The sequence below is a fragment of the Tiliqua scincoides genome, chromosome 2 (genome assembly GCF_035046505.1).
Source record: "Tiliqua scincoides isolate rTilSci1 chromosome 2, rTilSci1.hap2, whole genome shotgun sequence".
Classification (NCBI taxonomy): domain Eukaryota; kingdom Metazoa; phylum Chordata; class Lepidosauria; order Squamata; family Scincidae; genus Tiliqua; species Tiliqua scincoides.
Window position 1 is genome coordinate 81,568,365 of NC_089822.1, and position 23,095 is coordinate 81,591,459.

Here is a 23,095-nt window from a genome sequence, read left to right on the forward strand (position 1 = left end):
CGGTAACACTTGAATCATGGAAACTTTAGGTCCAAATCACCATGTTTCAGAGCTCTGAAGTAGTTCTAGCTGCAGGGGTTAAGAATGCATTCTAGAATTTTCTTGATTGTAAGCCCATCATTACTGGAGTAGCATAGAAGGCAGTTCCCCATAGTTTCTTCCTATACTGCTTCGGGCTGAAGGTAAGAAGGGCCTGTGCAATTGGCCCTGCTCAAATGGTTCTGGGCTTCCAGATGTTACTGCAATAGTGTAGGAAGAATCAATGGGCAAGTGACTTAGGTCACAATCCTAACCAACTTTCCAGCTCTGATGTAAGAATAATGCAACTCTGAGGCAAAGCAACAAATGTTCCTTTACCTTAAGGAGGCCTCCCTGACTGCCCCCCCCAACTGTAGGATGCAGCACATGCCCCATGGGCACAGTTGTGTTAGTGCTGGTAAGTTGGTTAGCATTTGGATCTTAGTATGTATAATGGGACCATCAGAGGTTAGATACAAGGAATTGCTGAAAGACAGGTGAATTCTAGAGCAGTGGTTCCTAACCCTTTTTATGGTCATGGATCACTTTGAGAATCCGAAGAAAGCTACGAACTCGCCCCCTGAAAAAATGCGCACAGACACATATACACAAATTTATTTTTGCTCCTGGTTCACAGAACTCCTTAGCCCCAGGTTAAGAATTTCTGTTTTAGAAGGAAGGGAGTGTTAATAGGGGGGACTTGGAAAAACTGATGAAAGAGGTAGGATAGTTACCACTTTTCTATCAGGCAAATTATGGACTATTCAACCATTTACCAGTTTAGTGGGGTAAAATAAGTAGGCCAGCAAAGAGTTTTATTGCACACAAGTTACATAATTTTAATTGCTAACTATAAAGTTGGAAAACAGGTTGTTTAATAATACATAAAATGTCATTCCATAGTATCTTATTGTACAGTATTTTCAGCTTTCAGAATGGGTTTAACCAAATTGCACAGTGTATTATGGATTCAATCCACTAACATCCCTACTGAATAGTCATAGAAAATTTAGATATATAGCCAGCTTACTAATACTTTTGATTAAGCATAAAGGTTTCTAGGCAGGGGTGCTAAGTGTGTCAATCAATAGGCCATGCTGGTTTTCCCTCACATTGAAATGACAGATTGGAATATCAGCTGTTTAGCCCGGTCCCAACATGGGATTATTGCCCAGCCCGGGACCTTTGTACAAATTTTTCCAGTATTTCTTCCAGTGTGATGAAAAATTGTGCTGCCATCATGGTTGAAAGTTGTTGTCTGTATCTTAAGTATTTGGCATAGAGAAATTTGGCCTTGTTGAGGATGTTGAATTTGTTACAAAATTCATCTCTTTGGACATGTACTACGTTATAAATGACTGTGGAAAAACATTTTGTGTTATATATGAATGCAACAAAATTTGATCTCTTTTAGGTCTGTGTTGCCCAAATTCTTCGTGCACTACAGGTTTTGGGAAACACACCGAAGCTTCAAGCCATTACTTTACGACTGATGACGTCTTTGTGGGAGAAACAGGTTGGTAGAACTATTAACCAAAGTCTTGAAATGTTGCTTAAATTTTTTATTTTGGATGGTTCATTGTGCCATGGACAATGCAATTCTATTCCCCTCTCCCATCTGTCACAAATCCCTTGTGCTGGTTCCCAAATGTTGTGAACGTGCCGTACAGCACATTTGCGGCTACTCATGAGCAGGCTGGGCCAGCACATGAATGTGCACTGGCCCAGTGGAGCTGGAGTGGCGCTGGAACAGGGTGGGTTTGTGCCAGCCTGGGTAGGCTGGCACAGGTGGATGGGAGCAGGCAGGGGGAGGGAGGAACGGAGACGAGGAGGGGGCGTTTCAGGGTGGGGGAAGGGAGGTCTGGGGGAGGATCAGGCCCAGGAGGTGGGTGGGCTGGCCACAGTGGCAGAGATAGGGTGGCCAACCCCTGTCTCTGGCCTGAGAGTGTTACTTGGGCTGCTTGTAATTGTGCCTGCAAAATCACAGGAGCAGATCCAAGTAGCCCTTAGGGCAGGGGTGTCAAACTCGTTTCATACAGAGGACCGAAGTTAGTGTTCAGGGCTCCAGCTAAGGGCTGGAAGTTATGTCAATAGGCAGAAAGTGACATCATTAAGCAGCTGATGGCCAGAAATCAGACCCTGTTCTCATATAGAAACTCATTAACTACAAATGACAGAATAGAAAGTACACAAATCTTGATCATATTTCAAGGTTTGGGAAAGCCAAATTTTCTTGTTTGCTGCTGTTTCAGCTGTAACACCTCAGCAGCTGAGAGCCTGAGGGCCGGATAAAAAGCTTCTGGGGGCTGCATTCGGCCCCTGGGCCTTATGTTTGACACCCCTGCCTTAGGGCATTGCTTGGGTAAGAGGACTAAAATCCCCTTACTCTGAGTTGCACCCCAGGCCTCGCCAAACCTGCATTGGATGCCGCACAGGCTTGTTGGCCTGCCTGTTCCAGCGCAGGTTAGGATTGCACCCGAAAAGTTGCAAATCAGCAACTGTAGCCTGAGTGCTTATTGTTTACTTTCAGCAGTTTCAGCATAACTCCAGGTCAGAGTAACATTACATAGAGCTAGTCTATGTGACTGAGGGCCCAACCCTATCCAACTTTTTAGCACCAATGCAGCCGCAGTGCAACTGAAGGTAAGGGAACAAATTTTCCCTTGAGGAGGTCTCTGTGACTACCCCCCCTCCCTGCAAGATGCAGTACACCCTGTTGTCATGGCTGCATCAACTCTAGAAAGTTGGATGGGATTGGGCCCTGAGAGACGGAGAGCTCAATCCTGTGCTCGGTGGTATGGCTTTGTGCCACTGAACGCTATTGCAAACGTGCCTTAAGGCACGTTTGCAAGCCTGCCTGCCAGCTGGTGCTGGGCTAGTGCAGGGTGGTTGCCCAGCTTCCGCAGCTCGGTGGTCTCCTGGACTGCCGAGTCATGGCATGGTAGGCGAGGGTGGGGATGGGGGCGGGGAGGAGGCGTTCCAGGGTGGGGGGAGGCTGGCAGGGGGTGGAGAGAGGACGGGCGGGAGGTGTGACATGGAGGCGTGATGGGGAGGGGGCGGGTTGGAGGCGTGTTGGGGAAGGGAGGAAGGCGGGTCCGCGGCAGGATCCAAGGTGCTTGGGGAGGGCTCTGCGCCCTACACTAGTGCCTTTACTTTACCGCCAAGCTTTTGGTCGGCGGTAAAGTGAGTAGCCCCATTGTGGGGCTGCTTACCTTACCCGGGAGAAGGGGGCAAAAGTCCCCTTCTTCCGAGGTGCCTCTCGCAGTAGCCCGGGGTGCGCAGGATCCGGCGGCAGCCGTTCTCGGTGTGCCGAACCTGAGTGCCCCGGCAGCTCAGGATTGGGCTGTGAGTTGTGAACAAGGTCAGCCCTTATTTATATCTTGTGTAAGTCATAAATTCTCACTAGGCAAACTACTGTCTCTTGATATGTCACCCTGTTCGTTTGAGGTATTGGGAAATGCTGACCTGCTTTAGTGGATTTGTAAGGATTACTAAGCTAATGTATGTGAGATAGTTTGAATATACTAAGAGCACTGTATAAATACTAAGTATTTTCGTTTTATGAATAAATAAAAAAATAAAACTGACTACAAACCTTGAAAATTATATTATACTGTTTGCAGTCGGGGATCAAAGAGCATGTAGCATTGTTTGCAATGTAAACAACTTTAGGAAACTGCAAAAAATATAGTCTTGCCTGGTTACTTAAAATTGAAAGTTGCCAAATCTCCTTTTGTTTAGGATCGAGTCTATACAGAGCTACAGAGATTCATGGCGATGTCTGATATGGCTTCTCTCTCTGTTAGCAAAGATACACAGTGGGAAAAGGTGATTGCTAAAGCTGCTTCTATCAGAGATATTTGTAAGCAAAGGTAAGCAAACTGGTTGCCAACATTATTTCAACATCAAATTGCTTTTATGATTCTGTTTGTAAACACCTGAAGTGTTTGCTAGACAGTTTGGAGGGTTGACTACCTAAAAGTGCCTGTTAAGGGGAACTGTACAATGGGAGAGGCAAGCTCTCCCCACTGCAAGAGACTGAAGTGTTTTCAAAGCCCAGTGCAAGGCCTGTAGCCCTGGTTCTGGCTGCAGAGAATGCAAACTCAGCTATGGTTTTGCAACATGGCTGGAACCTGAGTGCTTCTGCTCTTTCCCCCCTCCCTTTCCCCCAGGTCTTTCTTCTCCTCTTCCTATCCTGCTTCCTCATAGCCCCTGATTCTTTATCCCCTGCTTTTCCTGGATTTCCCATAGACATTAATGTCCTGCTCCCCCTCTTTTCTCTCCTCCTCAATTTGCACCATCATGACCCCCTTCTCGTTATATGGATTTATTCTTTCTATTTTCTCCTATATAGAAACTGCTGATCCTTAGGGCCTAGTTGTACATTGCATTTTTTTTTTGTGTGCATTGCATTTTATTTTCATTGCCCCAGATTCTGTATTATCTCAATAAAACGTTCTGTGGTTGCAGCTATGTTCTCCTTGGTCCCTGCACACACAGTAGATTTCCCCTGAGGGGTAATGTTGCAAGTATTAGAGGATGCCCAGTAACAACAAAGTCTGTGGCTCATTCATAATCCTTTGAACCATGGTTCAGAAGACTGGGATTGTTATGTTCGAACTGGTTTAATATGATCATTACAGGTGAAGATGGCATCAACTGATTCAAGCAGCTGCAAAAGGGTGTGCTACCAACCAAGTCCCTTAAATATTTGGTCAGCAGAGTTCCAGTTTAATTCCATTTCCTTTCTATGGGGAGAGGAAATGCCTTCACCATGAAGAATTTTGAGAGTGGACCAAGCTGAGCTTTCTAAACATAGCCTAGAATGACTAGCAACTTTTGTGTTTGATTAGGCCATACCAGCATGGAGCAGATATGCTAGCTGCAATTTCGCTGGTATTAAATGAATGCACAAAGCCGGACCAAGCCACACCTGCTGTCCTGGTGTTACAAGGTCTTCATGCACTTTGTCAAGCAGAGGTAAGTTTTTTGGAGCTCACATGGTTGTTTTTCTTCCTCAAATTGCATATCATCTTCATCTTAGCTTCCTAGCAGCTGCTGTTGTAATAACTACCGTATTCCCTTCTGATTAAGTAAACCTCTCTGTTTCCTTAATAGATTAGCTGCAGGAGTGTGGCCATTTATTTCTCATGAGTTGCATTGAGACTTGCCAACAATGTGCTTGTCATTTTATGCCTAATTTCTAAGTATGGAGGAAATGGAATTCCTTTATATTTTTCTCTAACTATGTAATATGAACATGCTGATCTTTGAGCATGTCTGTGATAGAGATGCAGGCTAGTGTTTATGATCAGCACCTGAAAAAAAAAAATGTCTGCCATTCCAGGCTTTGGCTTTTGTTCTTATCAACCTGGTAAGGCTTCTCTTCAAAGCCAATGTTTTTTTTGGAGAGCAATGGTTATCTTCATAGCTGCAGCTGCTATTTTCGTCCTCAGGATACAGGGTCTATAAAGCCGTGTGTTCTTGAATGTATTCAAGATGAATAGGAATGAACCGCCAACTAAAATATCAGAACACGGTGACAAAGAAAAATGAAGGATTTGTTTTGGTGCTACATAATTTTTATCTTTACAAATGAGCAACTTTCTTTATTGAAAAAGTCCTACATCCTTTTTCTTGTGATTGAAACTTTTGCCCACTACAGACTGGTTCATGGCCTGCTAAAGGAAGGCGTTGATTTGTGCGTAACTTGATTTCTGCCATATGACTGTTTGATTCTTCTCCTGTCATGGTGCTTGAGGCTTCCAATTGTTCCCCATGTTGCTTCGTAGGTTTTTGTAATTCAGTGTTACACGAATGGATTATCACTACTGCTGTTCTTTGGTCTTCCTTCCTCATTCTTTTGTAGGCTGATAATACTGAGGTGGTTCTGTAGAACACAACCTAAAGACTGGTAGTTTTGAGGTTGAAGGTGGAAAGGAAGGTATAAATAAGCAGAAGGCTACTTCTCAGGGGATGTGGGATTGACTGGCAAGCTCTCCTGTAGGAAGAATTGGTGGGTGAATCCTGTAGGAAGAATTCCATGGGTGGAAGAACTGGATTATATTTTATGTGTATAATTGTGAGCAGCAATTTTCAACCAGTGTGCTGTGGCACACCAGTATGCGTGAGTGGTCCACAGGTGTGCCATGGGAGTTTGGCGAATTTATTTATTTATTAAAAAAATATAATTTCTTAATAGGCCCATTGAGGGATGTGAGTCCCCCACCAGCAGCCTATGGTGTGCCTTGTCGATTGTCAAAGATCTAATGGTGTGCCTCGGCAACTTTATTGCCTTGTCAGTGTGCTGTGAGATTAAAAAGATTGAAAATAGCTGATTGTGAGGTACTGTGGCAGCTAGCACCCCAAGACAACCTGTGCCCAAAATGACCCTACAGGAAGATAAAAAGGAGTGGGAGAGTGCTAGTGGCTGGTTTGTAAAAAAAAACACCAGAGTGGGGAAGTACAGAGGGGGAAGAAAAATCAATCAATCGAACCTTTATTAGGCATAAAAATTAACACGTAATATCTCTAAACAATCCAATATATAAATATATGTTAAAAAGCGAATAAAAGTAAAGGTTAAAACACAACAATTTACTTGCGCAGCAACTCCAGGTTGCTTAGGACCAACAGATTAGCCCTCTTCAAGTTACTCAGGTGTAAAAATTTCGCAACTGGAAGGGTCACGAGTTCAGAATCTTCCGCCAACAAAAATTGTAGGCAAACATTCTCAGGAAGACCTTTTTTAGTTCTTAATAATGGGAGAAGGTACTGGTCTCTGGGCACTTGATTGCTAACACAGTGCAAAACAATGTGTAAAAGAGAGTCTGCCTCTCTAAGGCCACAGTTACAGACTCGTTCTTCCTTCGGGGCATTTCTAAACCTGCCAAGTAGGTCTTTAGAAGGCAACACATTGCAGAGAGCTAATGTAAAAGCCCTCCTTGCGAAGGGGCACTCCAAGAAGGTCAGATACTTTGGTTGTTGATCAAATGTATTACTTAGGTGGGAATTCAGGGGCGAACACTTTTTTTGTGCTGCACCCAAAATCTCTTGCCTTTCTATATCAGTTAATCTTGTTATCAGGAGCCTAATAGAAACCTCAGGTGTAGCAGCTCCTTGTAGATCTGCCTCGATGCCCATTTGTCTGATTTTCTTATAGAAAAGAGCTAAGCAGGGAGATAACAGTGGGTCAGTCAGTTTCCCTTTTAACAATGGGTTTTGATCAGGGAAGAAAAATAGAGGGGCAGCAGATCAGGTGCTGAATAGTTCACCCGTACCACTATGGGTTCAGAACATGGATAGCCCATGAACCTAAAGTGATCTGCCCCCTCTACCACAAAGCTCATTTGTTTGAGGGGGGATATGGACACACATGGATCAGAGAGAAATTGACTCAGAAGGACAGAGACAACTGCTTCTCAAAGTCTAGTCTTTCATGAAGATAACACTCAAATGATGAATGTCTTGAGTATCTGGAATTACCTGACAAGGGGATGTTCTCTGACAACATTAGAAGAGACAGGAATTGGATGGGAGTAGGGCTGAATGGTCTGCATAACCGTACAAGAACTTTGATGTAATTGTCTTAACATTTATTATTTTTTAAATATAATTACTGTAACAAAGCATTGTGAATAAGATGCTGAATTTGAGATCATGAAAAGGTTCTGTAATGTCTGACAATGCTTTTAAGACGTTTATTGAAATTTCTAGGCTAGAGAATACTGTTTAGGTAGCATTAGAATAACTTTTCTTGGAGTACTGGGGAACCCCCATATCCATGAAGTGTGGATTAACTTATCCATGGATGCGGCAGGGCCCCCCACGTCCCACCCTCTGGAGGCGAGGGGACCTGTACTCCCCTCACCTCCAGAGAGTCTTCTGAGCCTGGCAGAGTCCGCCCATAATCTCTTTCAGGCTCAGAATGACTGAAAATAGAGGAAAAAATCTACTTACAGTTTCTCCATGTAAACCTTGTAAAGTTTACATATACAGGTTGAGTCTCCTGAGGGTTCAGTTCCCAGAACTCATGTGGCTAAAATTGCATTATAGCAAATCCATTTAAAAAACAATGTCCCTTTGCTGGGTGATTTGAAAACACTCTTGCTGACCATTGTGATGTAAAACAGAGTCATTAGGCAGACAATCCATCAATCAGTCTCTCTTCAGGTGCTTAGAAAGGCTTCACTCCACTCTGAGCCAGGGACCCTTCCCTTCACCCAGAGCAAAGTGATTATCTTTCTTTCACATGCTCAGGGGGAAGGGAGGGTTCTAAGTGCCTGGTGAAAGAATGATTGCTGGATTGTCAGCAGGCTGCTCTCTCTCCCATTAATGAGGCCATTGTTAAAGGACTGTTTTCCTTTAACTTAAAGGACCCTTCTCATTGTGTTGAGATGGATTTTTCCACATGTGAAAAATCCATTGGTAATTAGGTTATACCTGTAATTGTTTTCATGATTGTCTCTCTACAACAGTAAGAAAAGCAGTTTTTTAAACAGTGATTTTAAAGGGATGCATTTTTCCTCTTCTCCAGGGATCAGCACATTCCTTCTCATTTGCAGTGGCCATTTGTGTTGAGTCAAATCTGTGTATAAAAAATCTGTTTACAGGTGGAGCCTATTTATCCGCGTTAGTTCCGTTCCGTGACTTGGTGCGATTAACAAAAAACGCGTTGTGCTAAATTCCATAGAGTTACACAAATATGCTGCAGCCTGACACTTCTGGATGGAAGGAAAATAAGGCAGCTCTTATCAATCCCCTCCCCTCAGCTCCCTTTGCTGGGCAATTTAATCCGTACTCAGCCCTCCCCGTTGCCAGCTGCCTGGCTTCTTTCATAGTTGGGATGCTGATCTTTTAAGAGTTCAGCCTTAAGCGTTTCTACCTAGAAGTAAGCCCCATTCCAGTCAATGGGGCTTACTCCCAGGAAAGTGTGGAGAGGATTGTAGGCTATATCTCATGCATTGCTTGGTGGGATGGCTTGCTTGTGTCAGTGATAGTCTGCACCATGGGGGGGAGGGGTTGCTTGTGTCGGTGATTGCCTGCACCATCTCAGTGGGGGGGGGGAATTTGGCAAACACTCCCTGGGTTTTTTAAAGCAATCCCCTCTGTTGCTACCACACCTGCCTGTGTGTGTGTGTGTGTGTGTGTGTGTGTGTGTGTGTGAGAGAGAGAGAGAGAGAGAGAGAGAGAGAGAGAGAGAGAGAGAGATCAACCTTGCTGCAAGTGTTCTGGCTACAGAGATTTTCGCCCCCCTTCCCCTCTTCAGCCTCTTTGCTGGCTCAGGGGCTCCAGGAGTGTTACTGTTCCTGTGCAAGGGGAACCTCTTGCAGGGCTCCAGGGCTGTTTCCCTGCCTGGGCGAGGCAGAGCCTTTTTGCAGTGTTTTGGGATGCCTGGAAATGGAGCGAGCCAGCACAGGGCATTAAGATAAATCTGCAGATAAAAAATCCGTGGATAAATAGGCCTCACCTGTATAACAAAGTTGGACCTGTATAATGCTTTATAAAGCATTAAAAATGTCACTTCTGGTTTTCATGGAGAAACTGGAAGTAGCGCCTTTTGTCTATTTTCAGACATTCAGAGCCTGGCAGAGGCCATGGGTGGATGCGTGTGCTGGGCTCAGAAGACTCTCCAGAGGTGAGGGGAGTGCAATATCCATGGTGATTCTGTGGAACGGAACCACCTGTGGATACAGGGGCATGCCTGTACTTAAAAACATAAGAATGAAAATCTAAAAGCAAACTCCTGGACTAACTTTTGGCATGACTTAAATATAATGGTTGTCCTGTATTAGAATATAATGGATTACATGAAATAGGAAACGATGCACATGAATTACTCATACTGCTGTAAAGCTCTGGGCTTGCTTTGGGGTGATTTATGAAGATGGCCAAATCTTTTTGTGCTTTTGTATAATGGAACCCTTTAATGAGACTTACAGTGTTCACTGGCTTGCATGTCAGGCCTGGAAATTATACATCATAGTTCTTGCCAGACCACATTTACTAATTCTTGGCAAATCTTTTGTGTTTTTGCCAGCATAATTTAACAGAAGCCAGCATACTTTCTATGAGTTTATGCACCCTAGCTTATAATAGATTTCATGTGTAAAATGTATTAGGCAGGCCAAGTAAAATTCCAAGATGAAAAGACTAAGTGTAGTTTGGTTCTTTGGTGTGTGTTTTTTTCTTAAGCTATCCCTTTTTCTGGAAGTAATTCTATACTGTTTACTCCCTGATTCCACATTTATCAGGCTTTGACAAAAAAATGGGGGTGGGGAAGAAACCTGACTGAACAGAATAGCACAATGAAAATTCCGATGATGACAAATTACATCGGTTAGTGAATTTGACAACTAGAACAAAATGGTACCTTGGGCATTCTTAAAATAACTTGGCTATTAAAACTGAAATAATGTATTTCCACAAAAGCAGAAACTAAGCTTTTTTTATGGTTGAAAAGGCTTTTCCCTGTGCAGGTACAATAGCATTTTGCAAGATTTTTATTCCTTCCAGGTTTCCTGTCAGGCCTGGCTCTAATGTTTGAACAAAGTAAGGGCAGGGGGCTTGCATGTCTTAGACTCCATAGTTTCTCAGGAGTGTTTATCTCTCAGGTTATTGTGAGGTATACAAAACCAGAGCAAATGTAGTCAGTCATCATCATCAATGTGTAGCTAGAACATTTGACACTTGGGGTCCATATTTTTGACATCCCTGCCCCATACATCAAAATTAATTAATCTGGGCTTCAAGTCTGGGTGGGAGCCCAGGTCCACCACTCCAGCAAACCTCAGCCACAGAGGCCAAAGTTCAACCAGAAGCCCAGGTCTATCACCTGGAAGAGATGGCGCCAGAGAGCAGGTCTACCACCTGGAAGAGATGGCTCCAGAGGGCAGTCAGAATGGGAGCCCAGATCTACCTAGCAGGTAAATTTGGGCTCCAAGTACAGGCTGGAGCCCAGGTTTACCCACCCAACAAACTTCAACCACAGAGGCAGAAGTTCAGCTGGGAGTTCAGGTCTGGTTGACCTGGGCTCTGGAGTTAAGAGTGCTCATGCCCCCCCAACACACACGCTGGATCCATCCCTGACTCAGTGACATACTACCCCTGTATCTAGAGGTTCAATATAGCCATCATGATTAATAATCACTGATAAGACTATAGTCCACCATGAATGTTTAAATCCACTTTAAAAGTCATCTAAGCCAGTGACCAACAACACCCAACCTTCCCACCAATCGCATCACTAGGGTTGGTGTTACCCAGTCTGGTAACTCATGGTGTAACCCCATTTATTTATTTTACTATAGAACAGTACAGGTTACCAAACCATTCAGTAACCAACAAAAAAACAGTGACCAACGATGACACTCACACAGCTGAATAGGAGTTTGAGTTTTAGCTCTGATACATGGAAAAGGGAGCTGACTCACAATAACATTTTATTGGCTCCATGCTGTGTCATAATAACAACTTGTTAGCTCTTGTAACAGTCAGGCTCGTTGGTCAGTTTTGAGTTAACGAAATCCACTTTTTGTGACATTGGGCAATTGTATTTCCTTTTTGGTTATTTGGCTATTTATAGCTTTTGATAGAACACAGATATTTCAATTTGGTTAGTTTCATTGCATTCTGTTGTAAATTACACATTGAATGGTATATAACATGATGTTTTATTCCTAAAAAACTACAATTTCCACAATTTTGGTCAGTAGTAGTGTCGCCGTTGGGGCCCCCCCCCCCGGTATCACTTCATTAACACCTTATTGGTTCCATCATGTGTCATAATAACATTTCATTGGCTTTTTGAATAATCAGTCTCATTGGTCCGTTTTGAGTTAAGCAAATCTACTTTTTGTTACATAAGACTTGTATTTTTGTTTTCTGGTTGTTTGGCCATACCTTTTGATAGAATGGAGATATTTCACTCGTTTGTTTCATTGCATTCTGCTGTGAATTGTATATAATGTGATGCTATTATTCCTAATAATCACGATTTTAGTGATTTTGTTCACAAGTGGTGTCACTCCCCTGCAGCTTTGCACCTGGGGCCCATGGCCCCCTTAGCGCCCCCATTTGTACGCCACTGATCAATGTACTTTAAAGTGACAGCTACTTTTTCTAATTTTTTAAGTGGTAAGTTTTCAGGAAGGTAGCTTTGTTGCAGCAAAACCAACAAGGAGTCCTGTAGAACTTTAAAGGCTAATCAATTTCGTTCAATCTAAGTTTTCATAGAATGCTTATTGTGGATTTAGACACAGTGGACTGCAGGCAGGGGCAGATTCAGTGTTTATAGGAGCATGAGCACTACCTTAACTCCAGAGCCCAAGTCAACCAGGCAGGTAGACCTGGGCTCCCAGTTGAACATTGGCTTCTGTGGCTAAAGTTTGCTGGGCAGGTAGACCTGGGTTCCTGTCTGGGCTTGAGCCTAGATCTACCTTCTGGGTAGACTTGGGCTCCCATTCTGACTCTGCCCTTTTAAGCTGCCTCTTCCAAGCAGGTATACTTGTGCTCCTGGTTGAACTTTGGCTTCTGTGGCCAAAGTTTATTGGGTGAGTGGAACCTGGGCTCCCATCTGTACTTAGAACTCAGATTTACCTGCCACTTAGATCTGGGCTCCCATTCCACAGTGGGCGCGATCTCGCTTCCCGCACCCCACCCAGTGGGTGTTTCCCCTGGTGCCTGACTTTGCTCCCCATCCCAGCGGCACCCTTACCCACTGGCACAGCAGTTGGGGGGAACACACCCATGCCCCCCCAGGATCCTTCCCTGACTGCAGGCCATTAAAGCTTATGCTGAAATCAGTCTGAGATATATTACAAGACTCTTTGATGGTTTTTCTTTTTTGGTAGTTAAATCATGTCTATATCTAAGATCAGTGGTTTTTAACTTGTTTTGGAATCTTTTCACCAACTACTGAAATATTTTTGTCCTTTCTTCTTCTGAAGCATCACTGCTGATGAAGCTGCAGATTTTAAAATGCACCAAACCCAATATGTACACGGATTCAGGAGATCTGCGTGTACGTTGACATGTATATAGGTTGAAAACATCTGGTTCTTGCTAGTCCAGTGGTATTGTACCTCTGCAAAAGCATCTCCAAAGAACCAACATACCATACCTTCACAAAAGTGCCAACACATGAACCTGTAAACTCAGACATCTGTAACTTGGGGAGCTAGTATAGTGCAAATAGTGGAAGCGTTGTTGTTTCCATCCAAAAGCCACCACAGCACCAGACTGTAGGCACCATTGAAGAGGACCAAAATGTTAGTTTTCTTTATTTTAGTTCTAATGTTTTGGTACTCTTTAATGGTGTCTATGATATGTTGTAATGGTACCTACAATAAATATATAGATTTTCATTTTGTGTGTGTTTGCTTTGGGGAGTCAGCATTTAGATCTTGGGATATGAGGCTTTCAAGGTTGTTTCAAATTGTATGAAGGCTTTAGTTGTGATCAGTAAGAGTATTGGTAGTGTTGGCACGCTGGTGTTGCTTGTGTTTATTGTTTGCCTTAAAAAAAAATTGCAGTGATTGTGAGCATTTAGCTCAGTGATTTTCAATCTTTTTCATCTCATGGTGCACTGACAAAGTGCTAAAATTGTCAAGACATACCATCAGTTTTTTGACAATTGACAAGGCACACCATGCTGCTGGTGGGGGGCTAACATCCCCCAATAGCCCAACTAATAAACGACCATCCCCAGACTCCCATGGCAAACCTGTAGACCTTTTGTGGCACACCAATGTGCTGTGGCATAGTGGTTGAAAATAGCTAGTTTAGATCCTTTGATGCCACTTAGTTTTTCGAACTCAAAATTATTTACGTGCTCTTGCAAATGAGCCTTTTGGACTCCTTCATATGACTTATATAACAAATCCCTTGCTCTTGATAATGCCCTTATACATCAGGATGACTTTACTGCTGGTGGAATGTGCGGCTATAAGTCATAACACATCCTAATAAGCTTAAATGGTTATTAGAAAAGAGAAAGAAGCTATTAGTGGTGAAGGTGTCAGTATAAATCATAGGCTATAGCTGATGGAAACTGGTTGCAAAACATAGTTATGATGTCTGTGACCATCTATAAATGTTCTGTAGACCTGATGGCAACAGAGTTAAATTATTCAGCAGCAGATACTTAAAAAGACAGTAGGGTCCCATGTAATCAAGACGGTATACAGTTAGAAGGTATATGTATAACTTAGGAGGTATATAATTAGTGAGTCAGAACTCACTTGTGTTGAGTCAAGATGCCACTTATAATTGACCCAAAGAGGTCACTGTTGATACATGGTGCTTTCCCTCAGCTGTTCTATGTTCCTTTCACAGTTTTCCAGTGATATACTGACTTGACAGTTAATAAAAATGGATATTAACTTGAAACTTGACTGAGAGTCATTGAGAACTGTCTAGTCATACAGAACGGTTCGTGTACACTAGCTCTGTGTTTCCACACTCAGTAGTAACGTTTGAAGTTTCTTGCACTTTTTCCTCAACTTGCTGTGAGTGCTGAATTTCTTAAATGAGACTGACCGAGCATGAGTTTTTCTTTCTTTTTTTTTCTTTTGAGGCATAATTCAGGTCTGGCTTCCACACTAGCCTAGAAAATAGAATAGCTTCTGATAATGCAGAATTTGGAACGTCCCTGACATACTGCATTATTTTAAATTGGATATTATTTGTGCATTATTTGAAATAGGGAGGCAGGTAAAAGTAAGTTTTATATCTTCCTATTTACATTCACTTTCATTAGGCATTGTTGCCAACACTGCTCTCATACATGTGCACCTATGCTTACCGATGCACGTACAAACACTCACAATCTAGAGTCCAAGTTTGCCCAGCTCAGAATTAATCTAAATTGGGGGAATTTATAACTAGAGAGACCAGAATGCAGCAAATGGCTGTTTGGGGGCCATTGACTGGTTAGCATAATGAACAACCTCAAAGTGCTTCTAATTAGACTAATGATATGGTTGTTTTTTTTTTAACAGAAGAATGTAGATTTTATTGATAGATATTTAAAAAGAAGGATAAGGCAACATTTACACACTCAGTTGCATAAAAACTTAGAGGTCACGGGTGAATGATACTTGAAAATAGTTCCATTTGGACAGGCATGAGTTAAAGTGGGAAAAAGGGAAGAAGTGAGTGAGAGAGTCAGACTGCCAGCTGGGCTGAGTTTCCTCTGCCTGAGAGGAACCAATGAAAGACTGGGAGAAGATTAGCAAGTGGTTTAAAACAGGTATTGGGGAATGGAGGATGTTGGAATAAATTGCTGATGGGGTTAGAACAGTGTTTCTCAAACTGTGGTTGGGACCCACTAGATGGGTCATGAGCCAAATTCAGGTGGGTCCCCATTCATTTCAATATTTGATTTTTAATCTATTAGGCTTGATGCTACCATGGTATGTGACTGCATTTGGGGAAATGTTACACATCTGTACTTTTAACAGGCTACTATGTGTATGCTTTTAACAATGATCGGAAATGGGACTTACTCTTGGATAAATGTGGGTAGAATTTCAGCCTCGGATTGTTAACACTTTTCCTGCTTGATGATGTCACTTCAGGTCATGACATCACTTCTGGTGGGTCCTGATGGATTCTCATTCTAAAAAGTGGGTCCCGTTGCTAAATGTCCGAGAACCACTGGGTTAGAAGAAAGAGAATGAGAGAAGGAAAATTACTTATCCTTAGTCTCCTAGGTCAACTGGGGTATGATGTTCTTCTGCAAAGTGAGGCAAAGCTTCGTAGCCATGTGTCCTGGATAGAAAAAAAAACCGCAGCTGAAAAGGTGACCCTGGGTGAGCAGAGAAAGTAGCTCCTCCAGAGCTGAGGCAGGCTATCAAGACAAAAAGCTCTCCAAGCAGGAAAAACCTCACAAAGATAGTCGGAACAGAGATCTCTGTTGGAAGGAGAGATTACCAAAAGCAGTGTGGATGCCTTCAGTGGGGAAGAAAATGCCAAAATTCTGCTCCCAAAGCAGGAGAAGTTATAGAATTTGAACAAAAAAATACAAAGACATTCCTGGGTGAATAAATGGTATTTGGCACTGGATGTGCAGGCAGGAGTTTTCTGGGCTTGATTGGATTAAAGTGTGTCCTTCCAGGAGGGCACAAAGGTTTAATTGCACTCCAAATGGAGAGGTTCCTGAAAGAACAAAAGGTATGGCAGCGTGTGGGCAGCATCCGTGCTTAGGTCATTGGTGGGAAAGACATCCTGGAGTTGGAGTCTAAGACTGCAGTCCTATACACCAGGGGTCTCCAAACCCTGGCCCAGGGGCCAGATGCAGCCCGCAACAAGCCTTTTTCTGGACCGCAGCCAACCTCTTGTCCCCTGAAAGCCTCTGGCCCACTCAACGGAACGTGACCAGAACTGTGCTCTGATTGTGACTGGAGGGTGTTCTGAGGGCCAGAGAGGTTGAATGAATGAGCCCATTCATTCATTTATTCACTCATCTAAGTTCCATCTCTAGTTTATTTATTTAAATATTATATTTTAAAAAAAAAATTTTCTGGCCCTCAGCACCATGCCAGATATTTGATATGGCCCTCTGGCCAAAAACTTTGGAGACCCCTGCTATACACTCTTACTTCGAAGCAAGTCCCACTGAATTACATGGGACTTACATGTAAGTAGAGAGGCATAAAACTGTGCTGAGGAAGATTGTTCAGTTGGCCCTGGCCCTGAGCAGTTAAGCTTAGTATATTATTCTGGAAGACTTGTGCTTGCAGATGAGATTATGGCAAGGTGGGGAACCTGAGTTTGCAAAACTTTAGAGCAGGGGTGGGCAAATTTTTTTGGCGAGAGTGCCTCAGAGATAATGGGGGAGTATTAATACCCGGGGAAAAGCAGAAAACACATGGAGATTATAAAGGCCTTGCTCTAACTTGGCCTGCAGCTTGCATCTGGCGGTCACGACCGACAGTCGCGGGCCAGCATAGGCTCCAGCGGTCTCCGACAGGCAAGAGGCCCATTGAAGACTGGAGGCTCTCTGGGCAGGATTGGAGATTGAGTCCCCAAGGTCCGCAAATGGCCCTGGGCCGGGGTTTGCCCACCCCTGCCTTAGAAGAAGGGGACACACAGATGCCTATAATGCTACAACTTTGCCTTTCAATCAATAACCCTTACTTAGCATGATCTTTATTAGAGGGAGCCATGCCTTAACCCCTTCAGGGCAAAGTCCTGGCTGACTCTCAGGAATGTCAGCTGAGGAACCAAGATAAAATTAGGAGAGACTGTGCACAGTCAGAAAGTGAGGCCTTTGGCAACAGCCTGCATTGATGCCAGCATTTGATTGCTGCTTTACTGGTAGAATTCTCATTGGTTTGCCACCATCTGTTGCTTCTTCAGTGCTAAAACTGAATTGTAAGAGCCACCCATTGTTTCCTAGCATTGCTTGCACATCAGCGGGATGTTGTGGATCATTCTGGAATTCTTGGGCTCAGGTTCTGTCAAGAAACAAAAGGGAGGCTTCAGGAGTCTGTAGAGCAGCTACAGTGGCCAACCTGCTTTTCCGACTGGGAAGCCAAGTCTCAGGCAGCAATTGTATAAGGCTATCAGGGCCCCTGTTGGCTCCTCAGGCTGCCTGATGCAGCTGGGCTGACACAGTATATCATTATCAGGGTTGCTCTGTGGACCAGCATGAAGCCAGCAGTTTCCTGCATCCATGAGCTGCCCTGGTGATCAGAGAGGTAAGGTACTTGGGTCTTGCTGCCAAACTTTCCCAGTTCCAACATGGTAGTGCTATGAAGCCCCTCCTATTCCTTTTTCATCCTACCAAGCTGTATAGTACAGCTATTCTCAGCCCAAGAAGGGAAAGAGGGTCAAAAATTGGGAGCAGCCGCAGGAAAGCAGAAGTGAAGTAGTTCCCATGATAGAAAGTGATGTTAATTTCTCCTGAAAATGTTTGGTAGTGTGAATACATCCTGCATTAAAAGTGACATAGGAGAGAAGTGTTTTACACTTCAGAATAGAATAAGAGTTTAAAATATTGCACAAACTCTTTTAAGCATCAAGAGTTAAGAATGTAAATGTATCCCAAATTGGTGTACCCCCTTGTGTGGAAGCATTAAAAGGATGCTGGCAGCTGCCCTAAGAGCTGTGAAGTTATAACCTTGTTAATCTTTAGAGATGGAAATGATCTATTCATCCAAAAACAACAATAAAGCAGGAACAATGAGCAGAAAGTTTAAAACAAACTTACCACGGGGGCTTGTACCCAAAGCCTTTGAGCGCTGTCTGGAGTTACAAAGATGCTTTCTGATCAGCAACTGCCCTGTTGTGTCAAAGCTAATAGGTGTCTCCATAACATGGAGCAAAAGCCCTTTCATCTTCTGTGGTTCTTAGAGGGTGTTGTACTCTCAAATAACAGCAATGTACAATTGAGCAATAACTATCAAGACATAGGGCATTTCCTGGGGATTCATGACCGAGGGGAAGAGTTCATTGCAGGCCGTTTATCATAAGAGAGAGTCGGCTGTTCTCCCGGAAATGCACCATGCCAAGATCATTAGTGCTGTTATTACCTTTGTATTTGTTTACTTTTTTAAAAAAGCAACAAAAAACCCTAACATGGGGAAGAAAGCATAATTTTGTCTCCCTGTGGTTTCTTTACAGCTCTACAGGGTATCCGACTCTCAATGGGTTTGGTTGCTGTGCTTCATTATTCCAGAGAATTCATTTCTTCCAGAAGGCACCAATCAAATGTCTAGGTTTTTACTCTTCTTTAGGGTGTAAAAATAAGTTATTATGGAAATGCTGCAATGTACTTGAGAGCCCCCAAGAAGGTGTCTAGAATAACCAGCTGTGTACAGTAATGTTTTTAAATTGTGTGGATTTTTATGTTGAGTTTCAGAGATGATTTTTTTGGCTAAATTATTATTATTTAGTGTTGTGGTAGGATGCTACTCTCCTGTTTGGTTTTATTGTTGCAAACTCAATATTCCACTTGAGTTGGGGGGTGGATATTTGTGCACAATGAACCTGTATACAATTTCAGTCTCCTAGAAGGATTGGAAAAGATGACAGTGTTTTTCATACTATAAAACCTTTTTTCATTTCAATTTCATAGGTTTTTGTTCGTGGCATTAGTTTCTAAGGGAATTTAAATACAGACATCCCTCTGTATCTGAGGGGGATACATTCCCACCGCTACCTTGGATACCCAAAACCATGGATATCAGTGAACTCTATACTTTCAGTTGCGCAGAAAGCAGAGACCTCTATATTGTTAAGGAGAAATTAGTAGCAAATTGTTAATGGCTGTGGCTCCAAAGCATTTTGGGGTGATAACTCGTGATCTGCTCCACTCAGCCTTTTCGGCAAGAGCTTGATTGCCCACTGTGATGAGACTGCAAGGCACTTTGCAGATAAAATTAATCGTATTTGTTGTGACTTGGGCTCTGGTTTAACAGCTCCAGAAGCTGTTTCTACAGCATCTGTCAATTCCATTGTTATAGATAGATTATTTTCAACTGTTAAAGCCTGAGAATGTGGATAGGGTCCTCTGGAGTTTGAGACTGTCATTATGCCCGTTTGACCCTTGCCCAGCTTGGCTAATTTGATCTGCCAGGGCTGGCCTGGCCAATTGGAACATATTGTAAATTCATCTTTGCAGGAGGGGATAATATCTGTCATCCTGAAGATCCCAATTGTGTGCCCCCTCTGGATAAAAAGCATCTCTTGATTCCACCAGTTTAAACAACTACTGACCAGTATCCAATCTTCCTTTCTTGGGTAAGGTGATTGAGCAGGTGGTGGCATCTCACCTTCAGGGGGTCCTAGATGAGATAGATTATCTGGACCTCTTCCAATCCAGCTTTAGGTCAGATTGGAAGGGGTCCAGATACAGAGACAGCCTTGATCACTCTGTTGGATGATCTTCACCAAGGACTAGACAGGGGAGTGCATCCCTGTTGGTTCTGCTGGACCTCTCAGTAGCCTTTGATACCATCGACCATGGCATCCTTCTGAATTGGCTGGCTGAGCTGGGGATTGGGGGCACTGCTTTGCAGTGTTTCTGCTCCTTAGCTGACGGGTCTCAGATGGTGATGGTGGGTGACTCCTGTTTGGCATCCTGGCCTTTACAGTGTGGGGTGCCACAGGGTTCCGTTGTGTCCCCCATGCTTTTTAACATCTACATGAAACCGCTGGGGGAGATCATCCAGGGATTTGGAGTGAGGTATTGCCAGTAGTCTCATGACACCCTTCTCTATCTCTCCTTACCATCTTGTTCCAGGGAAGCTGTGAAAGTCCTGGAGTGCTGTCTGAAGGTGGTTGGGTCTGGATGAGGGCCAATAGGTTGAAACTGAATAAAGAAAAGACATAGATCCTCCTGATTAGGAAATCCTCAGTGCAGGTACTGAGTCATCTGTCCACTCTGAATGGGGTTGTACTCCCCCCTGCAGGAGCAGATGCACAGTTTGGGAGTGCTCCTGGACTTGCAGCTCTCCCAGGTGGCAGCGGTGGCCAGGGGTGCTTGGGTGGCCAGCCCAGATCTAGCTTGTGTGCCAGCTGCAGCCGTACTTTAGTTGATCGAACTGGACCTGACTAGGTCTATGGCCTAGTGACTTCAAGATTGATTACTATAACGCACATTATGTGGGGCTGCCCTTCAAGACGGTTCAGCAGCTGCAATTAGTACAGAATGCGGCAGCCAGGATGGTTACTGGAGCTAGGTGTTTTGATTCTGTTGGACGGCTGCTTCAGCAACTGCACTGACTGTCCATTTGTTTCCAGGTAAAATTTAAGGTGCTGGTCTTGGCCTTTAAAGCCCTTCACGGTTTGGGGCCAGTTTATCTGAGGGACTGCTTTTTTACATATATCCTGGCCCAGCCTCTTAGGTCATCTGAGGGGACTTTCCTGCAAGTGCCTCCTTTCTCCCAAGTTAGGCAGATGGAGGGAAACCTTCTCGCCTCCAACTGCCTCTCGGTAGTGGTAACATAATTATGGAACTTGAGATCTATCCCTTCTCTCCTGGCTTTTTGGCCAGGGCTCAAAATATTTTTGTTCTGTCTGGTGTTTGGGTGATGGATTGTCTGCCTCCTACTGCCTCTGTAGCAGTACCTTGGTTATAAATAGTTTGCCCTCCTCTGAATGGTTTTTTTTTTTTTTGTGATTTTATTTATTGTTTGTATATTGTATATTTTAGCTAGAATTGTAAGTCACCTTGGGCATCTGCTCCAGCAGAGGAAAAGTGGGGTAAAAATATTTTAAATAAATAAAATAAATAACTTGCCCTCAAGGCGTACTGGGGACTGCTAGTACGTATTTCACTGACTGCAGAATAGCTTCAAAATATCTGTGAATAGCTTCAGGGTGGCTTCAAAATGGCTGCCACAAATTCATCATGACTGCCCTTCACCCTAAGTCTAATACTGCTTCTCTCCAGCCTGATGTGAATGGAGACAATTCAGTCTACTTTTCCACCCCCTTATCTTGCTCCTTTCTCACACAATCCCTTTAAATGGAACAGTAAGTGCGGGGCACACTGGAAACTCCCAGTATGTCCTGCATTTCCTGTTCCGTTTAAAGGAACTGCATGAGGAAGGAGGAAGGAAGAGGGCAAGGAAACGGATTGCCACTTCTCATGCAGTTATTTGGGGTCTGTGTGGCAAGAGTAGCAGTGCAGAATTTGTGCTTCAAGCAGTGCCTGGGCTCAGGCCAGGCCTGAATGTTAGACCCAACGTGGCGATGATCTATTGTATGATTAATGTGGCATGTATGTTCTGTGTTTACCGTCTGCCAGTTGAAGCTCCAGTGGAGTCAGGAGATAAAAACCTGCCTGAGACTATCAGTTGCGCTGCTAGGAAATAATTTATTACCAGGACAGAATGGGAAGCTGATGTGTTGGGTGGCATGAGAGTGGCTTTGTTGGTTACTAACCATGCTGGAAATGTTCAGTTCAGTTCAGTTCAGTAGACCTTTATTGGCATAAAATACAGAGAAAGAACAAAACAAAACAAAAATATACAAAGACACCACAACATAGACATCAGTCTTTTCCTCACATACTGCCCAGAGTTCCAGAGCTCTGCCTGGCAATTACCCCAGATAAAAAGGCAGCGACCCTATCAAGGGTCTCAGAGTCAGATGTGGAAAGGAGAGACTGAAGCATGATTAAGTCCTCCCAGCCCTGCATCCTAGTTAGCAAAGGGCCTAGATATTTCTTGCGTGAGACATCATGAAGTGGGCAGTAGAAAAGGGTATGTGTTATGGTCTCAATACAATCCCTACCACACTTGCATTTCCTCTCCGAGTAGGGAATACCACTGAACCTGCCCGATAACACGGCTGATGGAAGAGCATTACATCTTGCAAGTGTGAATGCTCTCCGAGCCTGTGGGCACTCCAAGTGATAAAAGAAGGAGGCCAGTTTCCCAAAACTGATTGGAACATGGAGATAGAGTGGAGAGCATGTGGTTCTGGCGGCACTAAACAGCTCTTGTTGTTCGATGTCAAGAATTCTTTCTTTGACGATTCTGTAAGCAGCATCACACCCAATCATGCCTAGCTCTGCAGTGTCCAGCCCTATTGACTTGAGCTTGGTTAGAAGATCAGTGATCTCTAATGGCAGGACTGAATCCGACAATAATTGGAGCATTAGACCAGAGGGGGTAGGGTTAAATAAAGTCCTAAACCAAAATTTCAATAATCTAAGCCAAGCAGTCGTCTTTAGCCGAATTAACCCCACCTCAAGACACAGAACCGAGTAGGGAACGCACCTGGGTAAACCCAAAATCTTCCGCAGAAAGGAGGCTTGAATGCGTTCTAATGGTTGGGTAATAGCCTTATACCAGATGGGAGAGCCATAAAGGACCAGGGAAAGAATCTTTCCCTTAAATGCCTCCAGAGCAGCTGGAACATAACCATTGCCGCAGGTAAAAAAGAAACGGGAAATAGCTGAGGACGCCAGTTTGGATGCGTTCTGCACTGCCTTACGATGAAAAGCCCAAGTGAGCCTGTAATGGAAGTTGATTCCCAGGTACGTGAAATGCTTAACCTGCTCCATTTTATTGCCATTACAAGACCACTTAAAAGCCTTCCATCTATTGGCAAATATCATTAT

At 43.7% G+C, this 23,095-nt stretch overlaps 1 protein-coding gene across 2 annotated transcripts in view; it reads left to right on the forward strand.

Annotated features, from left to right (window-relative positions):
• The window catches only part of FOCAD (focadhesin), a 148,784-nt gene that overhangs the window by 47,203 nt on the left and 78,486 nt on the right, over positions 1–23,095 (forward strand). For both annotated transcript variants that reach the window (XM_066613797.1, XM_066613796.1), the window contains exons 13-15: positions 1,433–1,534; positions 3,760–3,890; positions 4,872–4,998. In XM_066613797.1, coding sequence (XP_066469894.1) covers positions 1,433–1,534; positions 3,760–3,890; positions 4,872–4,998 — 360 coding nt within the window. The remainder of the gene's footprint in view (positions 1–1,432; positions 1,535–3,759; positions 3,891–4,871; positions 4,999–23,095) is intronic.